The 24,799-nt window shown below is 42.4% G+C and overlaps 1 protein-coding gene across 4 annotated transcripts in view; it reads right to left on the bottom strand.

Annotated features, from left to right (window-relative positions):
• Positions 1-13,536: 13,536 nt before the first annotated feature.
• Positions 13,537-24,799, bottom strand: part of Klhl6 (kelch like family member 6) — a 33,829-nt gene continuing 22,566 nt past the window's right edge. For 3 of the 4 annotated variants that reach the window (XM_076942657.1, XM_076942659.1, XM_076942658.1), the window contains exons 4-8: positions 24,546-24,743; positions 21,977-22,214; positions 17,264-17,466; positions 15,867-16,080; positions 13,537-14,626 (exon numbers count right to left, since the gene is read on the bottom strand). In XM_076942657.1, the coding sequence (XP_076798772.1) occupies positions 14,325-14,626; positions 15,867-16,080; positions 17,264-17,466; positions 21,977-22,214; positions 24,546-24,743 (1,155 nt within the window). In that variant the 3' untranslated portion in view covers positions 13,537-14,324. The remainder of the gene's footprint in view (positions 14,627-15,866; positions 16,081-17,263; positions 17,467-21,976; positions 22,215-24,545; positions 24,744-24,799) is intronic. The other variant, XM_034515507.2, reaches the window with a different exon arrangement.

Genomic DNA, 24,799 nt, shown 5'->3' on the forward strand with positions numbered 1-24,799 from the left:
CTAGCAGACTTGTAGAAGTTTTTCAAAAGATTCAGCTTACCCTGGCTAAGCGAAGATTCCCTGTCTTTATAACTCATATTAGGGCTCACTCAGGCTTACCAGGACCTATGTCCCGTGGAAATGACCTGGCAGATCGAGCCACAAAGTTGATTGCAATTGCCCTTTCGCCAAAATTGGATTTGGCTAAAGCCTTTCATAAAAGGTTTCATGTGACAGCTGAGATGCTACGATGCCGATTTAACATCACTAGAAAAGAGGCTAGAGATATCGTGACTCAATGCCAAAACTGCTGTCAATTCCTACCTGTTCCCCATACCGGAATTAACCTTCGGGGAATTAGGCCATTACAGATCTGGCAAATGGATGTTACTCACATCCCATCCTTTGGCAAATTACAATATTTGCATGTCTCCATTGATACCTGTTCTGGAGTTATGTTCGCCTCTCCATTGACCGGAGAAAAGGCAGCCCATGTTATTCAACATTGTCTCTTTCCCCAGGCTTGGAGTGCCTGGGGAAAGCCTAAAATCTTTAAAACTGACAATGGACCAGCCTACACTTCTCAAAAATTTCAACAATTTTCTCGCCAAATGGAGGTGACACACCTGACTGGTCTTCCTTACAACCCTCAGGGACAGGGCATCATTGAGCGTGCTCATCGTACCCTTAAAACTTATTTGATAAAACAAAAAGGAGAAGTTAAGGAAGCTCTGCCCATGGTGCCATGAGCTACTGTTTCTCTGGCACTTTTTACTCTTAATTTTTTGAATTTGTACAGTCAGGGCAACACAGCGGCTGATCGCCATTGCCTGGAACCAACTAGGCCAAAAGAAATGATAAAATGGAAAGATGTTTTGACTGGTCAATGGAAAGGCCCAGATCCTGTTTTAGTAAGATCCAGGGGAGCGGTTTGTGTTTTTCCACAGGAAGAAAACAACCCATTTTGGCTGCCAGAGCGACTAACGCGGCGACTCGAGATTCCTGAAAATGACCCCCCAAAGGATTCATCTGCAGACACTCTCAGTTCTCATTTGGACTCTCCTAAATCAGGCTCCTAGTATATATAGTGAATTTAGATGGCTATCCTATCTGCTTTTCTAAAACCTATGCCCTTGCCTTCTTAAAAGGCGCTGCTTCTGCTAACTTATACCAATGTAAACTTGCTTTATGTCCCAGTGCTGGTCTGCTCTTGTCTATAAGCAGGCCCTCATAGCCAGTATACCACTATGGATCCCTATCCCCATTCAGATGTCTGGAACCTTGACTTTATTTCGACAGAAGAGAGATTTTGATATAACTGCAGCCATTATCACTGCTATTACCATCTCTGCAGCTGCAGCTGTGACAGCTGGCACAGCCTTGGCTAATCAAGTTACAGCAGCTACTGTTGTTAATTAAATTTTAGAAAAGACTTCTGAGGCTTTGACCACTCCACAGAAAGTGGATGCATACCTGGCATCAGGCATCCTGTTGGTCAATCAGAGAGTTGATTTGCTCCAAGCCCATGTGGAGCAGCTCATGGATGTGGTTCAAATGAGCTGCGTGTCAACAACCCCACATCTATGTATTACACCTCTGAGATTTATGAATGATACATTTATTCAAAGCCATAATCTTTCTGCTTATTTACAAGGGAATTGGACTGGGGAGTTGGACCAGGTGCAGCAGCAATTGCAGATCCAGATCTTGAGCCTTGATGGAACACGAGTGGATCCTGTTACCCCTGGTGATTTTACTTCTTGGCTTACCTCTGCCTTTTCTTTCTTTCTTAAAGGGTGGGGATAGGTCTGTTTGGTGCAGCCCTATGTTGTGGATTAGTGTTCATGTTATGATTGGTCTGCAAGCTCAGAGCCCAACAAAAACGTGACAAGGTCGCTATTGCCCAAGCACTCGTAGCCTTGAGCAAGGATCTCCCCCTGAAATTTGGCTATCTAGGCTAAGAAAGTAGCTGCACTGGGTCGATGAGATGTCTAAGTCCAGCCAGCCCTTGCCTGAATAACTGTGGTACCAGAATATTTAGAGGTGTTTGCGAGTGAGTACTCGACAGGGAATGTTCCACGAGTGTGGATAGATTTCCTGAAAGTATGCCTGATGGCACAAAGGTTTGATGCCAAGCAATCTCCCCTGGTGGCGCCCCAGTATGGAGGCTCCCTTTCCCCGCCAAAAGGCATCGAGATGGGTATGGGAAGTATTCCTCATTGCAGGACAACAAGAGAAGAAACCCATTACAATATCTCATTTTGCACAGGGGATCAGGCCTCTGCTTTCCCTCACTGAGTTGGTGCTGTGCTTGATAGGCAATAGGCTGTTCCATCTTAAATATATAGATAGGGGGAGATGTTAGGAGCCGCAGTGAGCGTGACAACATTCGCCATTACAAGATGGCGCAGGCATCCTGTGCTCCCACAAGTAAACAACTAACTGCGCAGGTGCAAAAGGCAAAAAGGCGCCAAAGTCACTGCCCATCCCGGGGCGTAATATGGGGTAATGAGTGAACAGCCAATCAGAAGTGAACTCGCCACTCTAGGGTACATATAGCAGTGCCTTTCCCGGGCTTTGGGTCTTTTCCGCTTCTGCTGATACAAGAATAAAGCCTCACTGTAGTAACCACCCGAACACTGCCTTATGTGTCTCTTTCGAGGGCGAAGGGGACTCAAAAAGGGGTGCAGAACATGTTTGAGTCTTAGGAATGTGCTCCTCCCAGGATGTGCCTGGGGACAGCTAATATCTGAGTGTAAACTGAAACTCAAACTTAAGGATCTTTTAATTTTAAGTTCAAGCTGAGACCTGAAATTACGTTCTTACAACTTCAGGCTTCACATGCTTAACTGTTGAACATTCTATTCTTGATGTTAAACGAAGGAGACCTGAAGAACCTATCTCTGACATGACCATCTTACAGAACTGAAGGAGTTTTGGACATAGACTGAAAAGAGACAGCCTCAGAAGGGCAGGGAGACTCGGCTGAACCTCATAGTATCTCATCTCATAGAGCTGTCCTGCCTCCTAAGGACCGTGCTCATTAAGTGAGTCCGCCTCCTGGGAGAGGCTCATAGCAGATCTCTGACCTGCCCACCGGATTAATCCTTGAGGGAGTAGACAAGGGTGTGTCTCCACCTATCGGTAGATTCCATTATTTACAGGATCTTATTAAGTACTCCAAGTTGGACTCAAACTTTGTAGCCCCTCTGGCTCAGCCTCCTGAGTGCAGGGGTATGCATGATTTATAAATTCTTTGACAGCTTTTACACATGATAGGAAGTAACTGAACAGAGAGCTGAGTCATTTGGGCGGTGTAGCATTGAACTTCTGAAAGATAAGCTGAATGAAGATGTTTATCTCTGGCTAAAGGGTTTGAGTGGGGCAGACATGCTGAGCCCTGCAGTGTGAAGCTACTAGAATGAACATTTTGATTTATCTATCCTACAACAGCAATTTCAGACTTTAAAACCAGGTATCAAAATAAAATAAAACGCATATTCCGCCTTTCCAGATGGTTAGAGCGTATTCTTTCCTGTCTTCAGTTACTCTTGGGTGTCCTTGAGGAAGACCTCTGAACATAACTTCAAAACAAATGGAAACACTGGTTTGTGATCCGCATATTCTAGCACTCCCTCCCCTCAACAGCTGGTGTTTATACAACTGTCTTGCATTGCCTTCCTCTCTCTGTCTCTCTCTGTCTCTTTCTCTCTCTCTCTTTGTGTGTGTCTCTTTCTTTCTCTCTCGATTAGATTACAAAACTTTCAAAACTTTCTTTTTTTTTTTTTTTTTTGGAGGGGGGGTTCGAGACAGGGTTTCTCTGTGTAGCCCTGGCTGTCCCGGAACTCACTCTGTAGACCAGGCTGGCCTCGAACTCAGAAATCTGCCAGCCTCTGCCTCCCAAGTGCTGGGATTAAAGGTGTGTGCCACCACCACCCAGCTACTTTCAAAACTTTCAATGAAAGTCCCTGATATGAGCCTCTCTGAGGGTTTTGTTTTGTGCTTCATTGGAATAAGAAGGAGGAGGAGGTAGAGGAGCAAAGAAAACCCAAACAAACCAACCAAACCTAAGAGGCAATGTCTAAATGCCTTTGGCTCTTTTATTTTAAATCGTCATTCAAATTCAAAGTGGTTGCTTTATTTATGTGTTCTAATTTTGTTTTATTTAATCCTCAAGGATATGTTTACCTGTATGTTAATTTTTTTTTTGTTATGGAGGGTGTTGTGGGGAATCCACCAGAATACTACTTGGACATGGGTTTAAGCCAATAAGAAGTCTTTACTAGCCAGCTGGTGACTACACTAAGTGTTTGGGATCCCAGTGTAGACCCAAGCCTTTCTCTGAGCCTTTAAGTACAAAAACCATATTCTAGGTTGACACACTTCAGTTAACAAGAACAGTTAGCCAGAAGAGGAACTACAGAAACCAAAAAACAAGGTTAATAATTGAGAGACTTTCCCAGGACTGTAAACATTGATAGATTAGGTCTTTGTTTTCATTTGGCAGATGGTGCCGTCAGCTCGATGAGTTTTATGGCCTGAATGGTACTTCCATCATAGAGTCAGTTGTGCTAAGGTCTCAGAGCCTATCACAGAGAGTGCATTTGAAAGGCCAATTGAAAGGAATCCAGAGTTACTGAGATGCCGAAGCTTTTAAATTCAGACTCCAATTTAGAGAACCTGACCTAAGTTTGAACTCAGGTAGACAAACAGGCTGGTACCTAGCATTAGTTTCCCAGTTGCCCTCCCCCCCCAACCCCCAACAAAACCTGAGCCTAGCGCCAGTCTCTAGGCCAATCTCCAACAAGACCAACATTTCCAGGTTACACCCTCAACAAGACCAGTGACTCCAGGTTATTTCCCTAACAAACCTGCACCCCCAGGTTACAAGCTCACCCCCTGCCTAACAACCACCAATGCAGAGGAGAGCAGAAATTAAGTTATGATATAACTTCCAGCACCAGCCAATTATGTTAAAGGCCACAATAACTTTCCAATTAGATGCTTGCACACATACTCCCTGCTTGCTGCTCACTATAAAGCCTTGCCCTAGGAGACATCTGGGGCTCCCCCCCTACCCCCACCACCAAAATCATCCTGTGTAACAGTGGTGTGTTGGGGGGGGGGGGGCGGCTGAGCTAGCTGGAATAGAATAAAGACCCTGCTGTGCATTGCATCAGATTGGCTCCAGTGTGTGTTTTTGGGGATCACTAACATTTCCCTGGCACATTACTTTAGTTGCAGATCCTGCTTCCTGACCAGCAGAAGACAAGTTGCCTGGAAATCAGCAACCCACATACTGCTCAGTTCTACAGTTACTTTGGTTAGTGGGAAAAAAAAAAAAAGTGACTCAAAATCTTACTGGGAATAGGGGTAGCATGTCTCTACTCACAATTCCAGAGTTACATAAATCAGCAAAAACTAAGCTTCCTAACCTGCGAGAGTTAGGAGTCACAACCAGCCTTGATCAGCAAGTATCAAGATCTACCCTTTCCCTCCCTTGTAGAAAATGTACAGTTTCCTCTTTCAGATATGTCATTAAGTATTTAAGATGATGGAGAGGGTAGCTTAAAAGAAAAGGCTGCCTATTCTGGCCACAATGTGTTAGAGGCACAGGATAAAATAAGTTCACTTTATTTTTTTTTAATTTATTTTATTTGCCATAAACTCCAGTAACTATAAAATACACACACACACACACACACACACACACACACACACACACACACACACTAAAAGTACTCATCATGCAGTTTGAGTATTATCTCCTTTGGCTATATGGCTCAAGGGAATGCCATATTATCTGAGGCATGATATTGTACCCAGAGGAAAAGAACTGTCTTCAATAATGACAGTAATGACAGATCAAGAATTGAGCGTATAACAAGGGTGCAGGTGGATGTCTAATGGATTGCCAAATTTGTTCTCTGGCACAAGCAAAATCCTGAATATCTGGAAAAGACAGAAGAGTAACTCCCCCTCCCCCCCCCCCCCCACACACACACACAAAGGAAAAGGAGCAACTTTCAGCCTTCAGAATTAGAGAGGCCTAATGCTGGAAGTCCATTAAATCGACTCTGTTGTGGGCGTTTTATACGGCTCTGTGTCCTCCTGTTTCACCTATTGGTCCTCTTTAGATACTCAGAAGGCCCTCAAGCCTTCTCTTTACAGTCTTCTGAGAACAAAAAGCCACCATCTCAGGAAGGCTGCTTTCACTATCTTTGTTGACCCATTTGCTTCAAAAGCAGTTAGTGTTGGCATTCCTTCTATACCCCACCCAACAGTTACCTAGCAACAACCAGGTAGGCCTGACTTGCTATAAAAGAGACTGTTTGGTCTCTCTGACTCTGATTCTGATTATTTTCTCTTTCTGACCTCCTTCTCTCCCCCTCCCCTTCCTCCTCCCCAGTCTCTCTCCACATATGCCTGGCTGGCCTTTCTCTCTCTCTCTCTCTCTCTCTCTCTCTCTCTCTCTCTCTCTCTTTCTCTCTCTCTCTCTCCCCCTCTCTTTCTCTACCTCTACTCTCTTCTTAACTCCCCTTTCCATGCCTCCAAATAAACTATTTGGAAAATAAAATTCTATACTAGACCTGTCATGTGGCTGGTACCTCATGAAGGGAGGGATGCCTCAGCATGAGCCCACTGAGACACCCTCTCCCATCGCACCATACCATGCTCTAATAGAACATATCCTTGGTTTTATAAAACACATCAGTTAAGATATAATAGACCAGGAAAAAAAATAAAGCATGGAGTATAATTAATTCAATCTTGAGAATGGAAAGAACCTATTATTTCAATCTGACTAGAATCCTTTATCCCTTGGGGATGAAAGTTTAGCCTTAAGTAAAGTAGGTAGGACAGTTCTCAGGCTGGCTTTTTGCCCTCTTAGGCTGTGTCACAGTGGCATCTCATTTTTTAATTTGAATCTATTAAGATAAGACTCCAGACTTTAAGCTCTTGTTGTCATTTGGGATTGTCATTGTAGAGGAAAGAAATGTAAGGCAGGGAGGCACTTGGAAGTATCATGAGATTCTTCAGGGAACAGAATCAACATTCAACTTACAGATTTCCCTTTTCTTCCTCCCAGAAACCTTCAGGGAGGACAGGTCACAGCCCTTTATTCCTGACCCTGACAGTATAAAAAGGAAAAGGACACTGTATTCATCTGTTTGCTTCAGGAAAAGTGAAGGCAGAGTTGGAGTTTTAAGGTCTGCCTTCAGGAATTAAAGGGAAATGCAGGGTAAGGGACCCAGTAGGGGTCTTACCCAAGGTAGCCATTGTCCTTCTGTGAGCCAGCCTTCCTGTGTTTTGTGTAATTTCTATGGTTAGACTTGGAGGTTTTGTGGTGTCTCAGATGATTCTTGATTGGTTGATGTAGAAGCTGCAGTCCTCTTGAAGAAAGAAGCATGTGCCCAGCCCCCTTTTTCTTTCATTAGATCTATGGCGCTCTTATTTTGGAGAATGACTTATTTAAGGGAAACTGGTTTGAGAAAGTATTGATAGTGGCTGCTATATCAGCTAGGGCATTGGAAAGTGCCTTTAGTAGTTGTTGAAAATAGTAAGTGGAGGTAAATAGTATCCCTGCTATGCTTATCCCCAAGGAGGATGAGATGCCTAACACAACCAGAATAAGAAGGAGGGGCAGTATTCTCCTTGATTGAAAGTGTAGATTTAACAGACATTGTTGGGAAAATAGAAGCTGTCTGGTTGTGAGAACCTTTATGTCAGGGTATGATTGAAAGACTAGGGTGTAGATTACTGACAAATTGTCTGGCAAACATATGTAGCTATCTGAGCCACAAAGAAAAGGAAGAGTTTCTCTTCCTCCTTGCTTCTTGAGAGTTGAGAAAGAATCAAGTGGAGAATGTAAAGAGGTGGGAAAGATCTTACTTCTGGCAGACCAATGTGTTTGGACAGTAATTTCATCTTGTCAGACATGATGTTCTTTTGACAGTGTGCAGCTTGAAGGGGTTGGGAGTGGGAGGTCTTGGTTGTGGATGGACTTTAGCTGTAAATGAATAGAGTGAAAAGTTAAACTCTGGGGTACACTGGTAAAGGAGTCAGAAATGGATAGCACTCAATAATTTGAGGTTCCGTAGCAAGACAGTGTATTCAGGGAGCAGTGGGTGAGGTCTGACAATGGCTCAAGGTTGTCATACATGGACAGGTAAGAGTCATGAGGGAGACATTGTAGGACATGCAGAGACTCTAAGAAGGGCATTGTATTTATTATCTTGGTGTCCTAGGGGGCAGAGAATTTGGTATTTCTGGGGAGGTCAGTATCTACATAATCATTAAAAAGCTGAAAATAGCTTGGGTTCTGTTGAGGTAATATTTTAAATCTTGTTTGTTCTTAACCATCCGCCATCTTCCTGACTAGACAAGGCCCGTGGCCATGAGCAGTGGTGGTGTATTTGTCAGAGGTGAGTCAGATCTAAGAGGAAAGGATAAAGGTCGAGTTAATATGTAGGAAGAGAGTGATAGCTTGCAGTTAGATGTTCTAAAAAGGGAATGGGGAGGAGTCAAAAAAGCAAAGGGATCTCAGAGGTCTGTTATGGGTATAGGACCTTGGAAGGAATCAGTCATTATGTAAAAATGTAGGGGGGATGTGGATAAAGAGTGATGATGGATCAGGGAAAGTCCAGGATTTTAGTGGGTAGACAAACCCAGCCATTGGATAAGTAAGTGAAATAGAACACCTTTAGGATATGGTGTGTTTGGTTTAAGAGGGCTATCCAATGCTCTCTAGAAAGAGATTAAGAGGAGAGGTAAGAATATAGTCCATAGAAAAAAATCATAACTGAGACAAGAAGAGGGAAAAATAGAAGGATGTGGCCAATGAAAAGATATTTTAAATTGGGTGAGACTGTGGTTGCATCTTGAAAGCAGACAGGCAGTACACCACCTACAAGGGGAGCCACTGACTGTCCACACTTGCCTCTAGGTGCTCCCTCTGTGCTCTTAGTTGAGTGTCACAAAGCATTTGCTGTGAAAAAGTTAGAAGCAGAGGGAAACCCTGACAGAGCAAATGTAGCAGTATATGAAGCCAAGGATTGTAATATTAGCAAGGTAAAAGAAATGTTAGAAGTTTTATTTTTCTTCCAGTTCCAGTCATTCGGGGTGCAGAGTGCTGCACCACAGTAAGCCAGCAGAAACAACAAGTGGGTAGAGAATGGGCGAAAACAGAGAGCCAATGCAAAGAACTGTATCTGACCACTCATCAAAGTAAATTAAGATCAGATAAGCAATTTAAACTGACCTATAACCACCAGAGAAATAAAAACAGTCATTAAAAGTCTTCCCTCGCCCCCAAAAAGAGCCCAGGGCCATATAGTTTTAGTGCAGAATTTTACTAGACCTTCAAAGAAAGTTAATCCCAATACTTCTCAAATTATTCCACAAAATAAAACAGAAGGAACATTTCCCAATTTATTCAGAGACCTCAGAAAAAAAATCTTTATGGACATAGATGCAGAAATAATAAATTTCTGGCAAATGAAATCCAAGAACACACCAAAAGAATCATCCACCATGATTCTTCATCCCAAAGATGCAAGATGTGGAGAAAGAGGGACACTCCTCCATTGCTGTTCAGAGCACAAACTGGTACAACTACTATGGAATCCAATCAGTATGGCAGTATCTCAGAAAGATGGAAATTCATTCACCTCAAGATATAGGTATACTGCTCTTAGGTATATACCCAAAGGATGCTTCATCCTACCACAGAGACACTTGCTCAGATATGATCATTGCTACTCTATTTTTAATAGCCAGAAACTGGAAATAACATAGATGTCTTTCAACCAAAAAGAATGGATTTAAAAGACATGAAACATTTGCATAATGAAATATTACTCAGCTCTTAAAAATGACATCATGTAATTTGCAGGCAAATGAATGGAAACAGAAAAAAAAATTTATCCTGAGAGAGGTAACCCAAACTCAGAAAGATGTCATAAATATGTTGTCTATTCACTTATATATCTGTATGTTAGCCATTAAACGAATGATAAATAAGCTACAATCTGTAGGCCCAGAAAGAATAAGCATAGAGAAAGGGACTGGGAATGGAAGGGTAGCAGAATGCATGGATATCCCTGGGAAGGAAAAATAGAATAGATTTTATGAAGGGACTGGAGCTAGGTAGAGGGGACAAAAATGAAAGGATAAGGTGAAGTGGAACTTAAGGATTTTTTGGAAAGTCAGACAGTTGTATTGGAAGGTGTTTGTTGAGGCAAACATGTAAAGAACTGTTTTCCTGAAGGAGACACAGGTGAAAGACTAAGGCAGACTCATGTGTTTGCTGAAGCAGACCCAAGTAGGAAAGGATGTTCTGCTAAAGCAAGCATGTGAAAGGACAAATAATGAAGGATTCTTCACTAACAACACACATGTATTGGGCTGCCTTTCATTGCATAGTTGAGCTGCATTTGTCGGGACCCCATAGAGAGAAATGCTCTAAAACCTTCTGGTGGTGATTTGGCTTCTTGCCGCTTTAGCAGACTTGGGCCAATTAGCAGAATGATGTCAGCTGATACAGACGCACATGCTGAAGGAAGACCGGTGGAGAACATTTTATGTTTGGAAAGAATATAAATAGAACTCAATGGGTAGTGATGGAGGCTGAGCTTGGCTTGCTTTTAGAGCTAGCTGTGCAACGCTTGATCATCTCACATCTTTGCTAATCCTTGCTTCGATGAGAGACGCACAGCTGAGAACCCTTCCTGGTGTTCCTGTTGGCCCTGGTTCTGCCTACTGATTTTATCCAGTTGAGTTGTTGGCCAAAGGGTCCCATGAAACCCTCTAAAAGCCCAGGTTATCCCCAAGGCAATAGGTTGCTCTCCACAAACTGTCAGCAAGTTCCCACTGCTGAACATAACACTCTCCCAACTCACTGAACACTGAAAGGTAGAGTTGATGCCTGCGTGGAATCTTCATCATATGTTCTTGTGTCTATGTCATAGAAAGGTACTCTGAAGGCTACCAGAAAAGAAAAGTAAACCAATCAAGCCATAAAACCTTTGATCTACAATCTGTCCTGCCTGCAAAATATGCTAGGGCAATGGTGGCACAAACCTTTTAGGAGCAACCAACTGATGGCTGATTGGACTTAAGGCCCACTCCATGAAATGAAGTGGAACCCACATCTCTTGAATGACCAAGAAACAGAGTCTAGATATCCCAGAGACCTAAAGTAAAACCAAATATTACTGGCCAAAAAGAAAGTAACAATAAAATGATCCTTAATGATATTCTTGTCTGCTTATAGATGAGGGCCTTATGTAGCCACCATCAAAGAGGCTTCCTCCTACAGTAGATGCACAGAGTCATAGCAAAACATTACATAAACAGATCTTGGAACACACAGCTCTAAATGGGATGTCTGCATCAAATCCTCTTCCTCAGAGCTCAGGGTACCCATGGAAGAGGAGGCAGAAGTGGTAAAGGACAACAGGGAAAAAACCCCTTCTTAAACAACTGAGCAAAGCTTATATGAACTCATGGAGACTGAAGCAGCATGCACAGGTCTGCACTAGGTCCTCTGCTAATATAGATAGATGATAGGTAGATAGATAGATAGATAGATAGATAGATAGATAGATAGATAGATAGATAGAACAGTAATAAAAATATAAAAATTGTATCTGATCTAGGGTGAAAATAATGGAGGTTCCTTGCAGCCTTAGCTTCTTCACGATGTTTAGAAAGTCCACAAGTGTGACAGACAGGTGATCGGCCATTAGACTCCTTGTAGATGTACCAGGAATGAATAGGGCTACTGTAGATTTAGAGCCATCAGCAGAGCTGATGTTAGAACATTACTGTTCAAATACAGAGAAGGCAGGTCCAGTAAGTATAGTATTGTTGAAAAAAAGGTTTCAAATCCTTTGGGAACACCATAGGTGAATGCATGAGGAGAGGCCATCAAGATTAGAGGCAACTTGTGTAGGAACCACTATCTTAAGGGAATCAGTTCATTCGAAAGAGAGGTCCTGAGAATTAGGAATAGAGACTATGCTGCCTAGTTTTATGACAATTTGACTCAAGCTAGTGCTGTCTGAGAGGAGGGAGCCTCAGTTGAGAAAATACCTCCATAAGATTGGGCTGCAAGCAAACCTGCAGAGCATTTTTTAAGTCAGGGATTGATGTGGGAGAGCCAAGCCCATTTTGGTTTGGATACCCCTGGAGCAGGCTGAGCGATCGATCGATGAGAAGCAAGCCAGTAAGCAGCACTCCTCCATGGCCCCTGCATCAGCTCCTGCCTCCGGGTTCCCGCCCCACTTGAGTTCCCGTCCTCGCTGCTTTGATGATGAACTGTTATATGAAGCTGTAAGTAAAATAAACTCCTTCCTCCCCAAGTTGGTTTGGTCATAGTGTTTCATACAGCAATTGTAACCCTAACTAAGACACAGAGACACCTTAGATCCCCAGTCTCTAGGGTGGATGGGACTGGGGCATCGCTCAGATCGAGAAAAGGGCAAGAGCTGAGTCCTTAGGAAGAAAAGGAGACTGCTGGCAAGGGACAAAGGAATCAGAGTGGGGTGGGGGGGTTATGCAGGGGGGACTAAAGGCTGCCATACATAAGACCAAAGGAGATGAGGTAGGAGGGCTTACAGGGAGAGCCTCAAGTTTTAGATGTGCAAGGCATTAGAACTTGGACCATTCTTGGTTTACTTTAGAGTTAGTTTGGTGAGAGTTTCTTTGAGGGTTCAGTGAGCCATTTCTACTTTCTCTGACAATTGGGACATGGGATATGAAATCTTCAGGAAACCTAGAAGAAGGTAACAACTCCTTGGGTGGTCGTGGATGTGTCTGAAGGCAACTGTCTCATTGGGAAGATGGGAAACTGCATTAAAGGAATAAATTTTGAGACCAAGATATAAGACACAGTAGTGACCCTTTTGTAAGTAGTTGGGAAAACCTCAACCCCTCCTGAAAATGTGTCTACCATTCATAAAAGGTAGTTATACCCTTTTTACAGGAGGCAGTTGCTAGTCCATGGCAGCCATCCAGTATGTAGAAAATGGTAGAGTCTAGGGTTTGAATTGGGGTGGATTCTTCTGCAGGTATCACGAGGGTGAGATAAATCCCGTAGTAAATGTATGTCTGGAGGTTGGAGGGGCTCGGGAGATCACAAAAGTAAAACTAAAACAGAGGCTGTACACTGAGAGGCCAGGATATGAAACCACTGAGAAAAAGTAATACTTAACAAAAGCATTTTCATTTTAACTTTTAATTCTGTTATTTTTAAATGTGTATGTGGCATGGGTATATTTATGTGTTCACAACTCTGAAGATCCAAAGCTGATGCCAAATGGGTTCTTCAGTCATTCTCCACTTTTACACTGCTGGACCCACACTCTCCAGCTATGACTGTCCATTTTCATTTACTGAGTCAGGGACAATCTGAAGTCATCAACTCTGACTTGCTCAGCTTACCCTGGGGAACCCCGGTCTCTGCTTCCCACGTACTGGGACTGCAGGCAGCTACCATGCCTGCTCATATGGATTCTAGGGCGCCTAACACTGGTCTCCATTCTTTTACAGCAGGTGCTGTATCCATGCAGCCACCTGCAGCCAGTAAATGGCAGTAAGAGTTCTAGTTCAAAATGGCACGATCAAGAGCAACAGTTAAGATGTAGGGGGAAACAGGACACAACTTTCACCTCTTTCAAAACATATGGGCCTGCCCAGACACCAGACCTGTCCAGTGGGAGAGCATAGGAAATGCTCTTTACACAAAGTGGCCTGAAAACCTCCAAGCCCAGGGTCCTCCTGTGGTTTATGTACAAAGAATAAAAGGGAGACATCACAGAGAAATACCTTTATTCCCTTATCTTTAGCAAACTTGCCAGAAAGAGACACCAGCCAAGTTTGGGGTTGGCTTTCTGTTTTCCTATCTGAGTTAAGAAGTGTGGTAGGAGACACACTGACTGACATGGAAAAACTTGGGTTTATTCTGGCTTAACTTCTTGCTTCCTGAGAGACCCAGTGAAAATTGGCCTGTCTGAAACTCCTTTTCCCTGCCTCTCAGACAGGCATGATACTATCTGGCAGCAGGCCATCACCATAGTTAAGTAAATTACAATGGATAAGCGCCTGGCACAGGCCAGGGTAAGCAGGCATGTATGGAATGTTAAACATTACCCTTCATCCTGAGGTAGTTCACACAAGCATTCCTGGCTGGTCTCACATATCCCAAAGCATTATCTTCCTAGATGCCCCATGATGAACCTTAAGCCCAAGCCAAGCCTACGACTCATAAGGGATGACATGAGCAAGCTAGGGTACAGAATCAGTGCTCAGAGAATCCAGGGGCACCCCTGTTTCCCTTGCAGTCACACAGACACTGCTCCAGGGACAACCCTCCGGATGTGAGTATATGACTTCCTGATGGTGACACTGCCATGATGTGACACTCCTCGTGGCAGCACACATTCCTCAGTCAGCTTCTGAGCCTCGGGGTCCCAGCAGAGCACAGTAGCAATGACCTCATTCTTCTCGTCCCGTCCACCAGTGATATATAGCCTGTTGTTGCAGGGTGCAATGCCACAGCTGGCTCGCTCATGGCTGAGCTGTGTCACCAGACACCAGCTGTCTTCCAGAGGGCTATAGGCATAGAGTGCTCTCATGGCACCACCTGTGAAGAAAGAACATTCATGCTGGGCATCTTTCTGTGTCTTTTCCCATTAATCACAAGAATTATACTTCTGATTAAGCTAAATCTATCATCTAACCAAAGAAACAGTAGACTGATAGCTTTCTTGCTAGAAAGCCAGAGTGGATCCCCAGGCTACTAACCTAAAGAAACTTCATCCCCTTTAAATTCTGATCCACTGGGAATCTGAGTCTAAAAGACACGTGACTTAGCACTGCTACAAAATGTTCCCTAAGACTGGTTCCCTGGGAGAATGCCAGGTACCTCAGCATAGCTACTTTCTGATCATCTGTAAACATAAGCACTAGAATCACAGTGGTTACAAAGTAACGAAAGGACCATGCACCAGGTTCATAAAAGTCCTCAACCTGGCATTAGCTAGGAATGGCATCTCTTTATAGATTAAGTATGATCTAAGACACCAACCTGGGTCACCTGTCTTCATACTGGACCTTTGAAACCTTCAGGATCCTGATCACAAACAAAACCTGAAGCAAGGGAGAGCTGTTTCCCTTAATGGATTTCAGTGTTCTTCCTCCTTCTTCCTTGTCTACTTAGCCCCAACTAGTCACTGGTTATATTCCAGCACTTCGGTAGTTCCCTGGTGCAGCTGAACATTCAAATCAGCTGGAATTTTTTAAATTACAGTTGTACTAGTCCCAGACACCCTTCTTCCTCCTCTCATTTCAGATAACTGATGTAAGGCATAGTTATTGCATTTTTATAAAAAGGCTCTCTGGTAATCCTATAAGGAATGGTCAGGACTGATAATTACCATCTTTAACAATTACATGCCAACTGTAGTCTGGCTGGCCAGGCTTCCTCTCAACTAAGTACATTGTTTTTCAGGTCCCTAAAACCAAGCAGGAGAGGAACATTCCCCTGATCACAAACTAGCACATACAAATGTTTCCTATTGCTGAGCACATGTTACTACACTGCGTGTTTCAGTTTCTGTGTATTTGCTACCTTTGCAATACAACTTGACTCTTGCAGTGACTTCTGGCCTCCTCCTCTGAACTACAGTATCTGTGCTTTGTATGGCTGTTTCTATCTCCAGAACTTCCAGGGAAATTCCACCAAGGCCTAGGCCAAAACCATCTTCTCTCCCTTTTCATCCCCATCCATATCACTCAGTCGTTCTCAAGAGGATAATAGCTGGTCTCCCAGGTGGCCATGTGGGTAGGGGGCTACAGATAAGTAAGAAGTCATCCTGACTCACCAACAACATAGATATGATCCTGGAAACTCACTGCATTGATGCATTTAGCCTCTACTGGCATGGCTGACTTCAAAACCCATTTATTGGTTGAAGGATCATAACACTGAGTCTTGTCTGTGGCCAGCTTTCCATTGGGTCCTCCTCCAATGACATACAACTTCTTCTTGTGGCTGGTGGCTGCAAAGGAACTGACATGGACAAGGAGGGGTGCAGCCTGCAGAGGCAGAGGGCACAAGAAGTCAGTGTGCTGCTCAGATTGCTGGAGAAACTCACAGAACACATACTTGGGCATGCTTTGACTAAATGACTAAGCCCATGGCTCCTCCTACAAATGCAGAGAAAAACAAAGCCCACCATCTCCTTAGGATCTAGGCAGCCTAGAGCAAGCTGTGTATTGATTGTTTCGGCTTGCTTATCCTGGAGTCCATGGAAAGAGGAATCCAGGGAAGACTAAATGTCTATATACATGAAGCCAGCATATTCATATCCATTCAATGGTGACTGAATATGAGGTGCCAACAATGGTTTCAAGTTATGCACATATACAGATACTCATAATCTGAGGAAACACTGATTTGGGGATAAAGGCAGATCTGTGTTTCTGAAGTTTGTGATCCCAAGGACACTAAAGGAGACCTCCAAGAATCTCTTGTCAATTTGCATAACCTTTCAGTTTTGAGGACTAAGTGATGGGATTTGATGAGAGAAGATCTTGCTTAGGCCCAACCCCCACAGGTTCACAGGCCTCAGCTGGATTGCCTGGCAATGTGATGATAAACTTTTCCTTGGGCCCACAGTGACCACGTTTCAAATTTTATGGAGCTGGAACATGGTCTGATAGTAAGAAAGAAAATCTGCACTTGAGAATGATCTGGAAGCACTGGAGCTAAGGTTGTCTTCCTTGTCCTGGGGCAGTTTTTAACCAGTGGTGGCTTTGCTGAGACTTGCACCAAGGCTTGTAAATGGCTCATCATTAATGAGAAAATCAATATTGCTGACCTCTAACTGTAACCAAATGACTTTGGGTGCACAAGATGCAGGAAATGGATCCTGAGGTTTCTAGTATGAAGAGGAACAGGACAGAAGGCATCTGAGGAGACAGACTCTGGGCCAGGATATGCCACTAACAGAGCTAACCATCTTAGGGACAGGCCCAGTCTTCCCTCTGTAGCGGAGACTCTGGCTAGCACAGAACAATGCCCATACAGAGCCCTTCCACCAGGAAGGGTGTTCTTACTGGATTAGCAATGTTGATGCCATGGCTATTAGGAACAGAGAAGATAAAAGCACCTGAGGGAGCAAAGTGGTAAAAAGCCTGTCTTCACCACAGGCAGTACTTTTGTTGATATTGCTGTTGTTTAAGCTTTGAAATCACTTACAGAAACAATCTCCCATACCTCTGACCAGCAGTTGTGGAAGGGATCGTAAGTCTCCACATTGTTGATCCTTTGTAAGCCATCAAAGCCCCCAAGTACATAGACTTTGCCACCCAACACGACCATCTTATGCCTCCAGCGGCCTATGTTTAAATATTCAATCTGAATCCATTTGTTGATTGAGGAATTATATTTCCAAACCTCGTGCTGTGTTTCTTTGCCACCTACAAGAGATACAATGAGTTTAAAAGCTCCAACTAGATGTCTCAAAATACAGTTTCCCCCAGCATTTCCCAAACTTTAAAAGTACTAAATTTTCAGGTGAGTCTCAGCTAAGGGGAGATAAGGTCTGATAGGAGGGACAAAAACTCAAAAGAATAAGACACCAGGGCAGCTGGCATGGGTAGGAGCTGTGCCACGATGGCTGGGATGATGAGCGGCACCCACACAGCTCAGGATGGAGAGCAAACTGAGAGGATCCAGGGGAGGCTTCAGTGAGGTCAGCCTTTTGGTGGGTGGGAGCCTACTGATCTAAGGTTTGTGCCCCCAAACGACTGGGCAGGGTTGTAGAGATTTGACAGCCAGGAAGTTAGAAGGTAGCTTATGTTCTAAGTGTACTTATTTATAAAATAATAAAATAAAATAAAAGGAGGTAACATTTTAGAAGAAATTGTTGAGAGATCTTAAAAATTATTTGAGTTTGTCTTCAATCTATATAAAAGAGTACATTGGATAAAGAGTGGAATCCAACTCTAGATAGAGACAAGCCTTTGCCTCTTCTCAAGGGTTAATCCAGTGGAGCAGTTCAGGAATCTAGCCAGGGGATACTCCCAGGAAGGCAGTTCTACCTTAAGACAATGTGCTTTTTCCTTTCCAGAATTCCCACCCCAGTGCCTTCCTAGAGTCAGGCAGCCCCTTAAGCCCCATTAGATGGGGCTGCATCTGCCTGTCTTCCTGAGGCCCAACTACTTCTTGTTCTTTTGTCTTTTTCTTTCAGATGTTGCCTGAAGCTTTAGGCTCCCTAACCAACACTGTGAGACTCTGTACTGTTTCTAAAGCTCCCCTACTGGCCTGGAAGCATGGCTTTTGTTCTTCTCTCCTCCGCTCCAGGGAACAGTGAGAGTTCCTGCTGCCCTGAGGATTCTTGTAAACTCCAATAAACTGTCTTTAGCTTTCATTTGAGTCTGTTCTTAAAATTTTTTTATCAATAAGGCCAAGGATCCCAAATAGAGAACACTGACCTCCTGGTGCCAGTCTGGTGGCTCTTCTGGGGCTCCCTACAATTTCTAGCAGCACTTCTTTTTTATTTCTTTAGCTGGCAAAGCAACAGAACCCATTTCTGCACCCCCGAGGCAGGAGTACAACTTGTCCTTTTTTTTTTTTTTTTTTTCATGTTGGGGGCGCGGGGGGTGGGGGTGTTCTCTGTGTAGCCCTGGCTGTCTGGCTGTCCTGGAACTCACTCTGTAGACCAGGCTGGCCTCGAACTCCTGTTATAAGGATGTAACCAGCATTCCAGGATGAAGATAATCTGAAGAGATGCTGTGTCCCTCAGTCTACCTTACTACTGGAAGAAAACCATAGACCACAAGAAATGAGAATTTCTTCAAGAATCTCATCTTAGGAGCAAAAAAATAACAAAATAAAAAATTAAAAAAAAAATTAAAAAAAAAAAAAAAAAAAGCTGAGTGTTTAACCAGCCAGATCAAGAACTTGTCTGCCAGAAAGAAATTTCACAGAGTTCTAACAAGTTCTTAGACCACCATGTCAGGTAAAATAAAAGCCCAGGCAAGAATGGGTTTGTGATGGGCAGCACCACACCTTGACCAGGCCTGCTTGGAAGTGTATATCCTTTACCCTCTACTCACATTTTAATCTCACCAGGTATGGTGATGCTATGTCTTTAACCCCAGCACTCTGGAGGCAGAAGCATGAAATCTCTATGGACTTGAGGCCAACCTGGTCTATACAGAGAGTTCTAAGGCAGCCAGATCTACATAGTGACACGCTGTCTCAACAAAACAAATCAAAAACCTGTAATTTCAATTTGGGTTCCCAGAGATGAACCGGAAGAAAGTCACATGATGTTCTTCTTTCCAATATGGCCACATTGAACAAATCTCCTTTCTGCTTTTTGCTATTAATTTGGCTGTTTTAATTGGTTTCTTGAGTATAAATATGGGCAAGCCTGGCTCCCTGGTACACAGACTGTGCCTCTGGGTTTAGTCCTAAGATTGCAAAGAGCTGCACTTCCTTTCTTAGTGTTGTGTTTACATGCCCTGAGCATCTATCTGCCTTTGCTTTGTACCTTTCAAAGGCCTCTATTCAAGACATTGTAATATTGATCCCATTTTTGGAAGTACTGAAGATTACAAAACACTATGAAAACTTTCAATGAGATCTTTATTAAAAGAAAACAACTGTTATGTTTTATGTAGGGACTTAGCACCTGGTAAGTTTGTAAAGCATATTGCTTGCACAGATGAGAAAAGCTGCAACTATAGATGTCCAATCTTACTCAGAGATTTGTGTATTCTGTTCTTTTATGAGCACTTAGGGAAGCTACAAGATAATCCTAACATTCACTGGGGAAAGCTTTGTACACTATGAGCGATGGAGCACACGCCAGGCAAGCTTTCTGCTGCCAGAGAACTTTTGGAAAAAGAAGAATGAGGAAAGAAGCTACCTTTACCAAAGATGAAAATATACTGACAGCATAATAAAATAAAGGTAGTGTGAGTACAAGATTACTTAAACTGATCAATTTTAAATGAATACAGAAAATAACTCAAATATATAGAAAATACTAAATAAATGTTATTTAGCAATTGTCCATTTGGAGACAAGTTAGATCAATATTTTAAACTTAAAATGACTTCCAAATGTGACTTGAAGAAGCAGTTAATTCAAGAATATAAGAGACTAATGCAGTGATTTGGAGAATGTGACATGAAATTCAGAATCACATAGGGAAAAAAAGCAGTTGTATAAATATAAATCAAAGTGAAAATACAACGACAATCTAGATAAAAAGTATTTATACCACAAAGCAAAATATATTTAACAAGTGATGCAAAAAAATAATAAGCAAAAGACAAACACAAAACAATATAGAAACAACCAAAGGGTATAAACATACATATTTTAAAATAAATACAACTAGCCAATACTTATATAAAAATATACTCAACATCACTAAAAATACAAGAGCATAAATGAAAAATTTGAATCTATTACATCAGAAATAATTGGTGATAATAACTGGTAGTAAGCATGTAGAAAATGGGCATTGAGGAAGCTACAAAATGTGCAATCTTTGTGAAGGACTATTTAGTAATTGGTAAACTCTCAATTCACTTACCTTAAGACCACTTCCAGGAGCCTTTCTACAGATTCATAAACTACTGTGTATGTAAATTTCTGCTACAGTATTTTTTAAGGAGATTACAAACAGCAAGTACAGGTGCAGTGTAAGGGCCGAGATCAATTCTGATCACTTTCCTGGACACATAAGTAATCTACATCCCACATCTATTCTGGGAAAGAAGGGCACAATGCTGGCTTTTCCTAGTGAACTCTTTGTGGCCTTTTCAGGCTAAGACTTTATAGATGTGTCTTCTCATCCAGGCCATGTGTGGGAGATGACAGAAGGAACCTGAGCCCCTGAATGCCTAAGTTGAGCGATGGACTCCTGATATCACCACTCCCACATGCTCTTGTGTTCATTCATTAAGTGGGACTTTAGGACTTGTCAGAAATAACATCGCTTATTCTAACAGAATATAAACATGTTTTATAAAAAATTAAAACACGGGAAACAGAAAGACCTCTATATTTTATTTCCTATTCTCTGTATTGTTCAAATCCTACAACATTTGAATAATAAAATGAAATATATAGCCTAATCAATATTATAAACAGACCTAAAGAATAGCTGATGTTAACCTGTGGAGAACACTAAATACATAGAAGGAAGGAAGTCTTTACATCCTCCTTTTGATCTAAATGAGACTAAGGCTTGGGCCTAGCCTCTGGATTGTGACGCTGTCCAACACCAGAATACAACCTTCATTACATTCTAGAACATCTCTGAGCTCTGTTTTCTTCAACCTCATAATGTACCCTCCCTTGCTGTGATTGTGTGTTGTTAAAGTGCAGGTTTACCTACTATACAGTAAAGGTGGTGGAGACTGTGTCATTTAAAAATGTTTATTAAACATTTGCCTTGTTAGTTGTGATAAAGTGTTAACTCTCATGGAACTTTAAGTCTAAGGAGAAGACAAGCACAAATAATTGTTAATGATTAAGCAACAACTTAGTAATGAAAAAGTATTACATTCCTCAGTACTTCAGGAGAAGTGCATTATAGAACATCTAAGAAAATTGAAAAGGTCATGTTTGTGGAAGGATAAAAAAATCTCTCTTCTCTAGCACTACACCCAGGTCCTAAGCCTGTAGAAGACTGAACAAGACCCAACATTACTTTCGCTTTTCCTCCTGCATGAGGGTTAGAGCTGTCTGTCCTCATATATCTTAATACAGTGTTGCTCATATTTCAGTGTTTATTAAGTGATAATGTTTTCTCCAGAATAAGACCACCTGAGCACCTGGTTCCATATCCTCACCCAGACAGAGCTAGACCCCTGTGAACTCAGATATTCTTACTTGGTTTTCTAATTAGGAAAAGGAAGGATGCTTGCTACTGGGAAACTGCTTTAGGACCAGCCTCCTGCTTACCTGATATGTAGACCTCATTTTTTAATGTCACGCATGCAAACTCCACCCACTTCTTATTCTCACTCTCCAGCTCATGCTCTGTCAGTGGAAGCTTGGCCACCTCCAGGCGACTGCGCCTTAGGGGGTCCAGGCAGGTTACCTCTGCCACAAACCGTTCATCCTTTGTACAGCCACCAATGATCATAAACACCTCAGACTGGAACTCATGCATCCTGGGTTTGGTGCGCTCTGAAATAATCTAGAAATCAAGGAGAGGATGTGTAGGCAGAGGAAGCACAACAAGACAGTGCAGAACTCATGCCATGAAACCACAAAAAGCAGGTCACAATTTCCACCTCCACCATTGTTGACCACATGATTTCACCACCTTGACCATGATTTCATCATTTGTATAATGGCTATTTGATCTTAACTACCCAGTAGGTTCGTTGTATTAAATGGTATAATATATAGAATGTGTTGACCCAGGGCCTACTGTATAATAGGTACTAAATAAATGTTACCTGTCATTTGTAAGACAAGAGTCTGTTTACTATTAAATGCATTTTCTGCCTCTTCTCGACTACTTCATTGGAACCTGAACTCCTTGAATCAAAGTCAAAGTTAACATTTATTCAATACCTATTATCATAATGTAAAAAAGAAAGAACAGGGTGGCAAATCCATGGGAAGGAACTGACACACATCACCCTTCCAAAAAGCTTTATTAGGAGAGGGGGCCCTGCAGGGGACAGGAGGCCTTCAGGTCCAAAGAGGAGCTTCCTTAAGAGAAATAAAGCATCATGTCAACAGATAGCCATAATGTGGCCTTAAAGATATGTTTGCGTGCGTGTGTGTATGTGTGTGTGTGTGTGTGTGTGTGTGTGTGTGTGTGTGTGTGTGCAAGTGCACGTGCGTGCATTCGTGCGTGCATGAAACACAGAGAAAGAGAACCTTTGTTTCAGAGCCTGAGAGCATAAACAGTAGAAAATCCATAGAGTAGGGATGGAACCAGAGGAGAAAAGAATTTGGCAACACTTGAAGGTAATTACACAATGAGTTGGAACCAAAGACAAACTGTGCTTCTCTGTACCATTCTTCCCAACATCAGCCTAGTTTCTGTCCCCAAACCTTCCCTCCCCACAGCCAAGGCACCTACAACATAAAGAGGCATCCTTGTTCAGTGAGGAATTTGATACTGTAGGCAATGCTTCAAGGACAGCCTTGCAATTTACTATAATTTACTATAAGGACAGCCCCTTTTCTTTAATGGATCCTCAGCACCAGGAACAGTAAGTACATGAATCTCACGGTCTTCTATGAGTCAATGGATGGATGGATGGGCAAGAAAGATAATCAAGGCCTTTCTGTGGACTTCTTATAATGTAAATCATTTCAGTACCCAGTCTCCAAAATGGCCTCAAGTAATGTCCTCCTTCCAGGACTCAGAGCCCATATAGTTCCTGCCATGCTGTCTAGAAGCAGTCTCTCTAAACCAAAATATTACAGTATAGATGATGAGGAGAATTTATGAACAGTTTCATGCCAATAAATCCAGCTACTTATATGGATGGAGAAATTCTCTGCAACTCTATTTGAGAAGAAGCAGACAACCCCAGCAGCATAGTGTCTACTAACATGATGGAATTTGAAGTGAAAACCTCCTCTCTCAAAGAAAAGCCTCTCCCGAGGCTTGGGAAAACGCTATAATACCACTCAGGATACCTGTGAAGAATAGGCAGGTGGCAGGTCTAAGAACAACTAAAAAGTAGAGAAATCCACACCAATAAAGGGACATCATCCAGAGGAGTTCTACACAGATACAATTGCAAACTTTTGGTTGAGATTTCTACCATAGTCAGTGAATAAGGTTTTCTCACAGTGATAGGCACACGGGAGGTGTCATGTGTGTAAACCAATAGCAAATTCTTTTTATAATATAGCTTTCTCATTAGCTTGCTCCTCCACTAAACCCCGTCTTGTCTTTATAAGATGCTAAGTAAAAGACATCTTCAGAAACTGCAAAAGAGAATATAGAGGAATAAATGCTTTCTTGGTGCCCATTTAATCATAATATTGAACATTCACAACACACAGGGGATTTCTAAGCTCTAGAGATGAAAAGTCCAGTAGGACCCAGTTCCTACTCTAACAAGTTACAAGGTTAGACTATTTACAAGATGATGAATTCAATGGTTGCCAGGTGGTATTTGGTTTCATGACCAAAGACTGAACTAATAGACATAAGAAAACAAAGGGTTCTTTGGAGAAGGTGACCTTAGCTTGAATTTTGGAGTAGAAGCAGAAGTTAAGTAGAGGAAGGAAAAAGAAGACATTTAGATAGCATCTGCCTTGTTTAGGAACCGGATGCAGTACGTCAAAACCACAGCAGAAGGCATATATCAACAATTAAAGAAACAGAAGTCATGAATTTGATCATAAGAGAAGAGGTGGAAGGAAAAAAGGGAAGAGGGAAAATGATATAATTATATTCTAATTTAAAAATACATGTTGATTAAATTCGTTTTTAATTAAAAATATAAAATACAAACACACACAATAAAAGTGGGTGGTAAATGATGGCAGAGACCTGAGCAGGAGATAGTTCATCGAAGTGGAGTTTAGGGAACTTTAGCAGAAAGAGTGGGTATCTTCCTGAAAGTGATGGAGAGCCAGTGAAAAGGTCCAGCCAGGGGTGAAGTTTACATGTATATCTTCTACCATACCAGGGGTGGAGGCAGGATAGCCTGGGAGCACAGTAATGAGATCTAAGGAATTTCCAGAAATTCTGTAAAGAAATAATGAGACTCAGAGTCCAGGCAATGTCAGAATAGACCAACAGAT

Source organism: Arvicanthis niloticus, chromosome 12, assembly GCF_011762505.2.
Source record: "Arvicanthis niloticus isolate mArvNil1 chromosome 12, mArvNil1.pat.X, whole genome shotgun sequence".
In the NCBI taxonomy this organism is placed as follows: Eukaryota; Metazoa; Chordata; class Mammalia; order Rodentia; family Muridae; genus Arvicanthis; species Arvicanthis niloticus.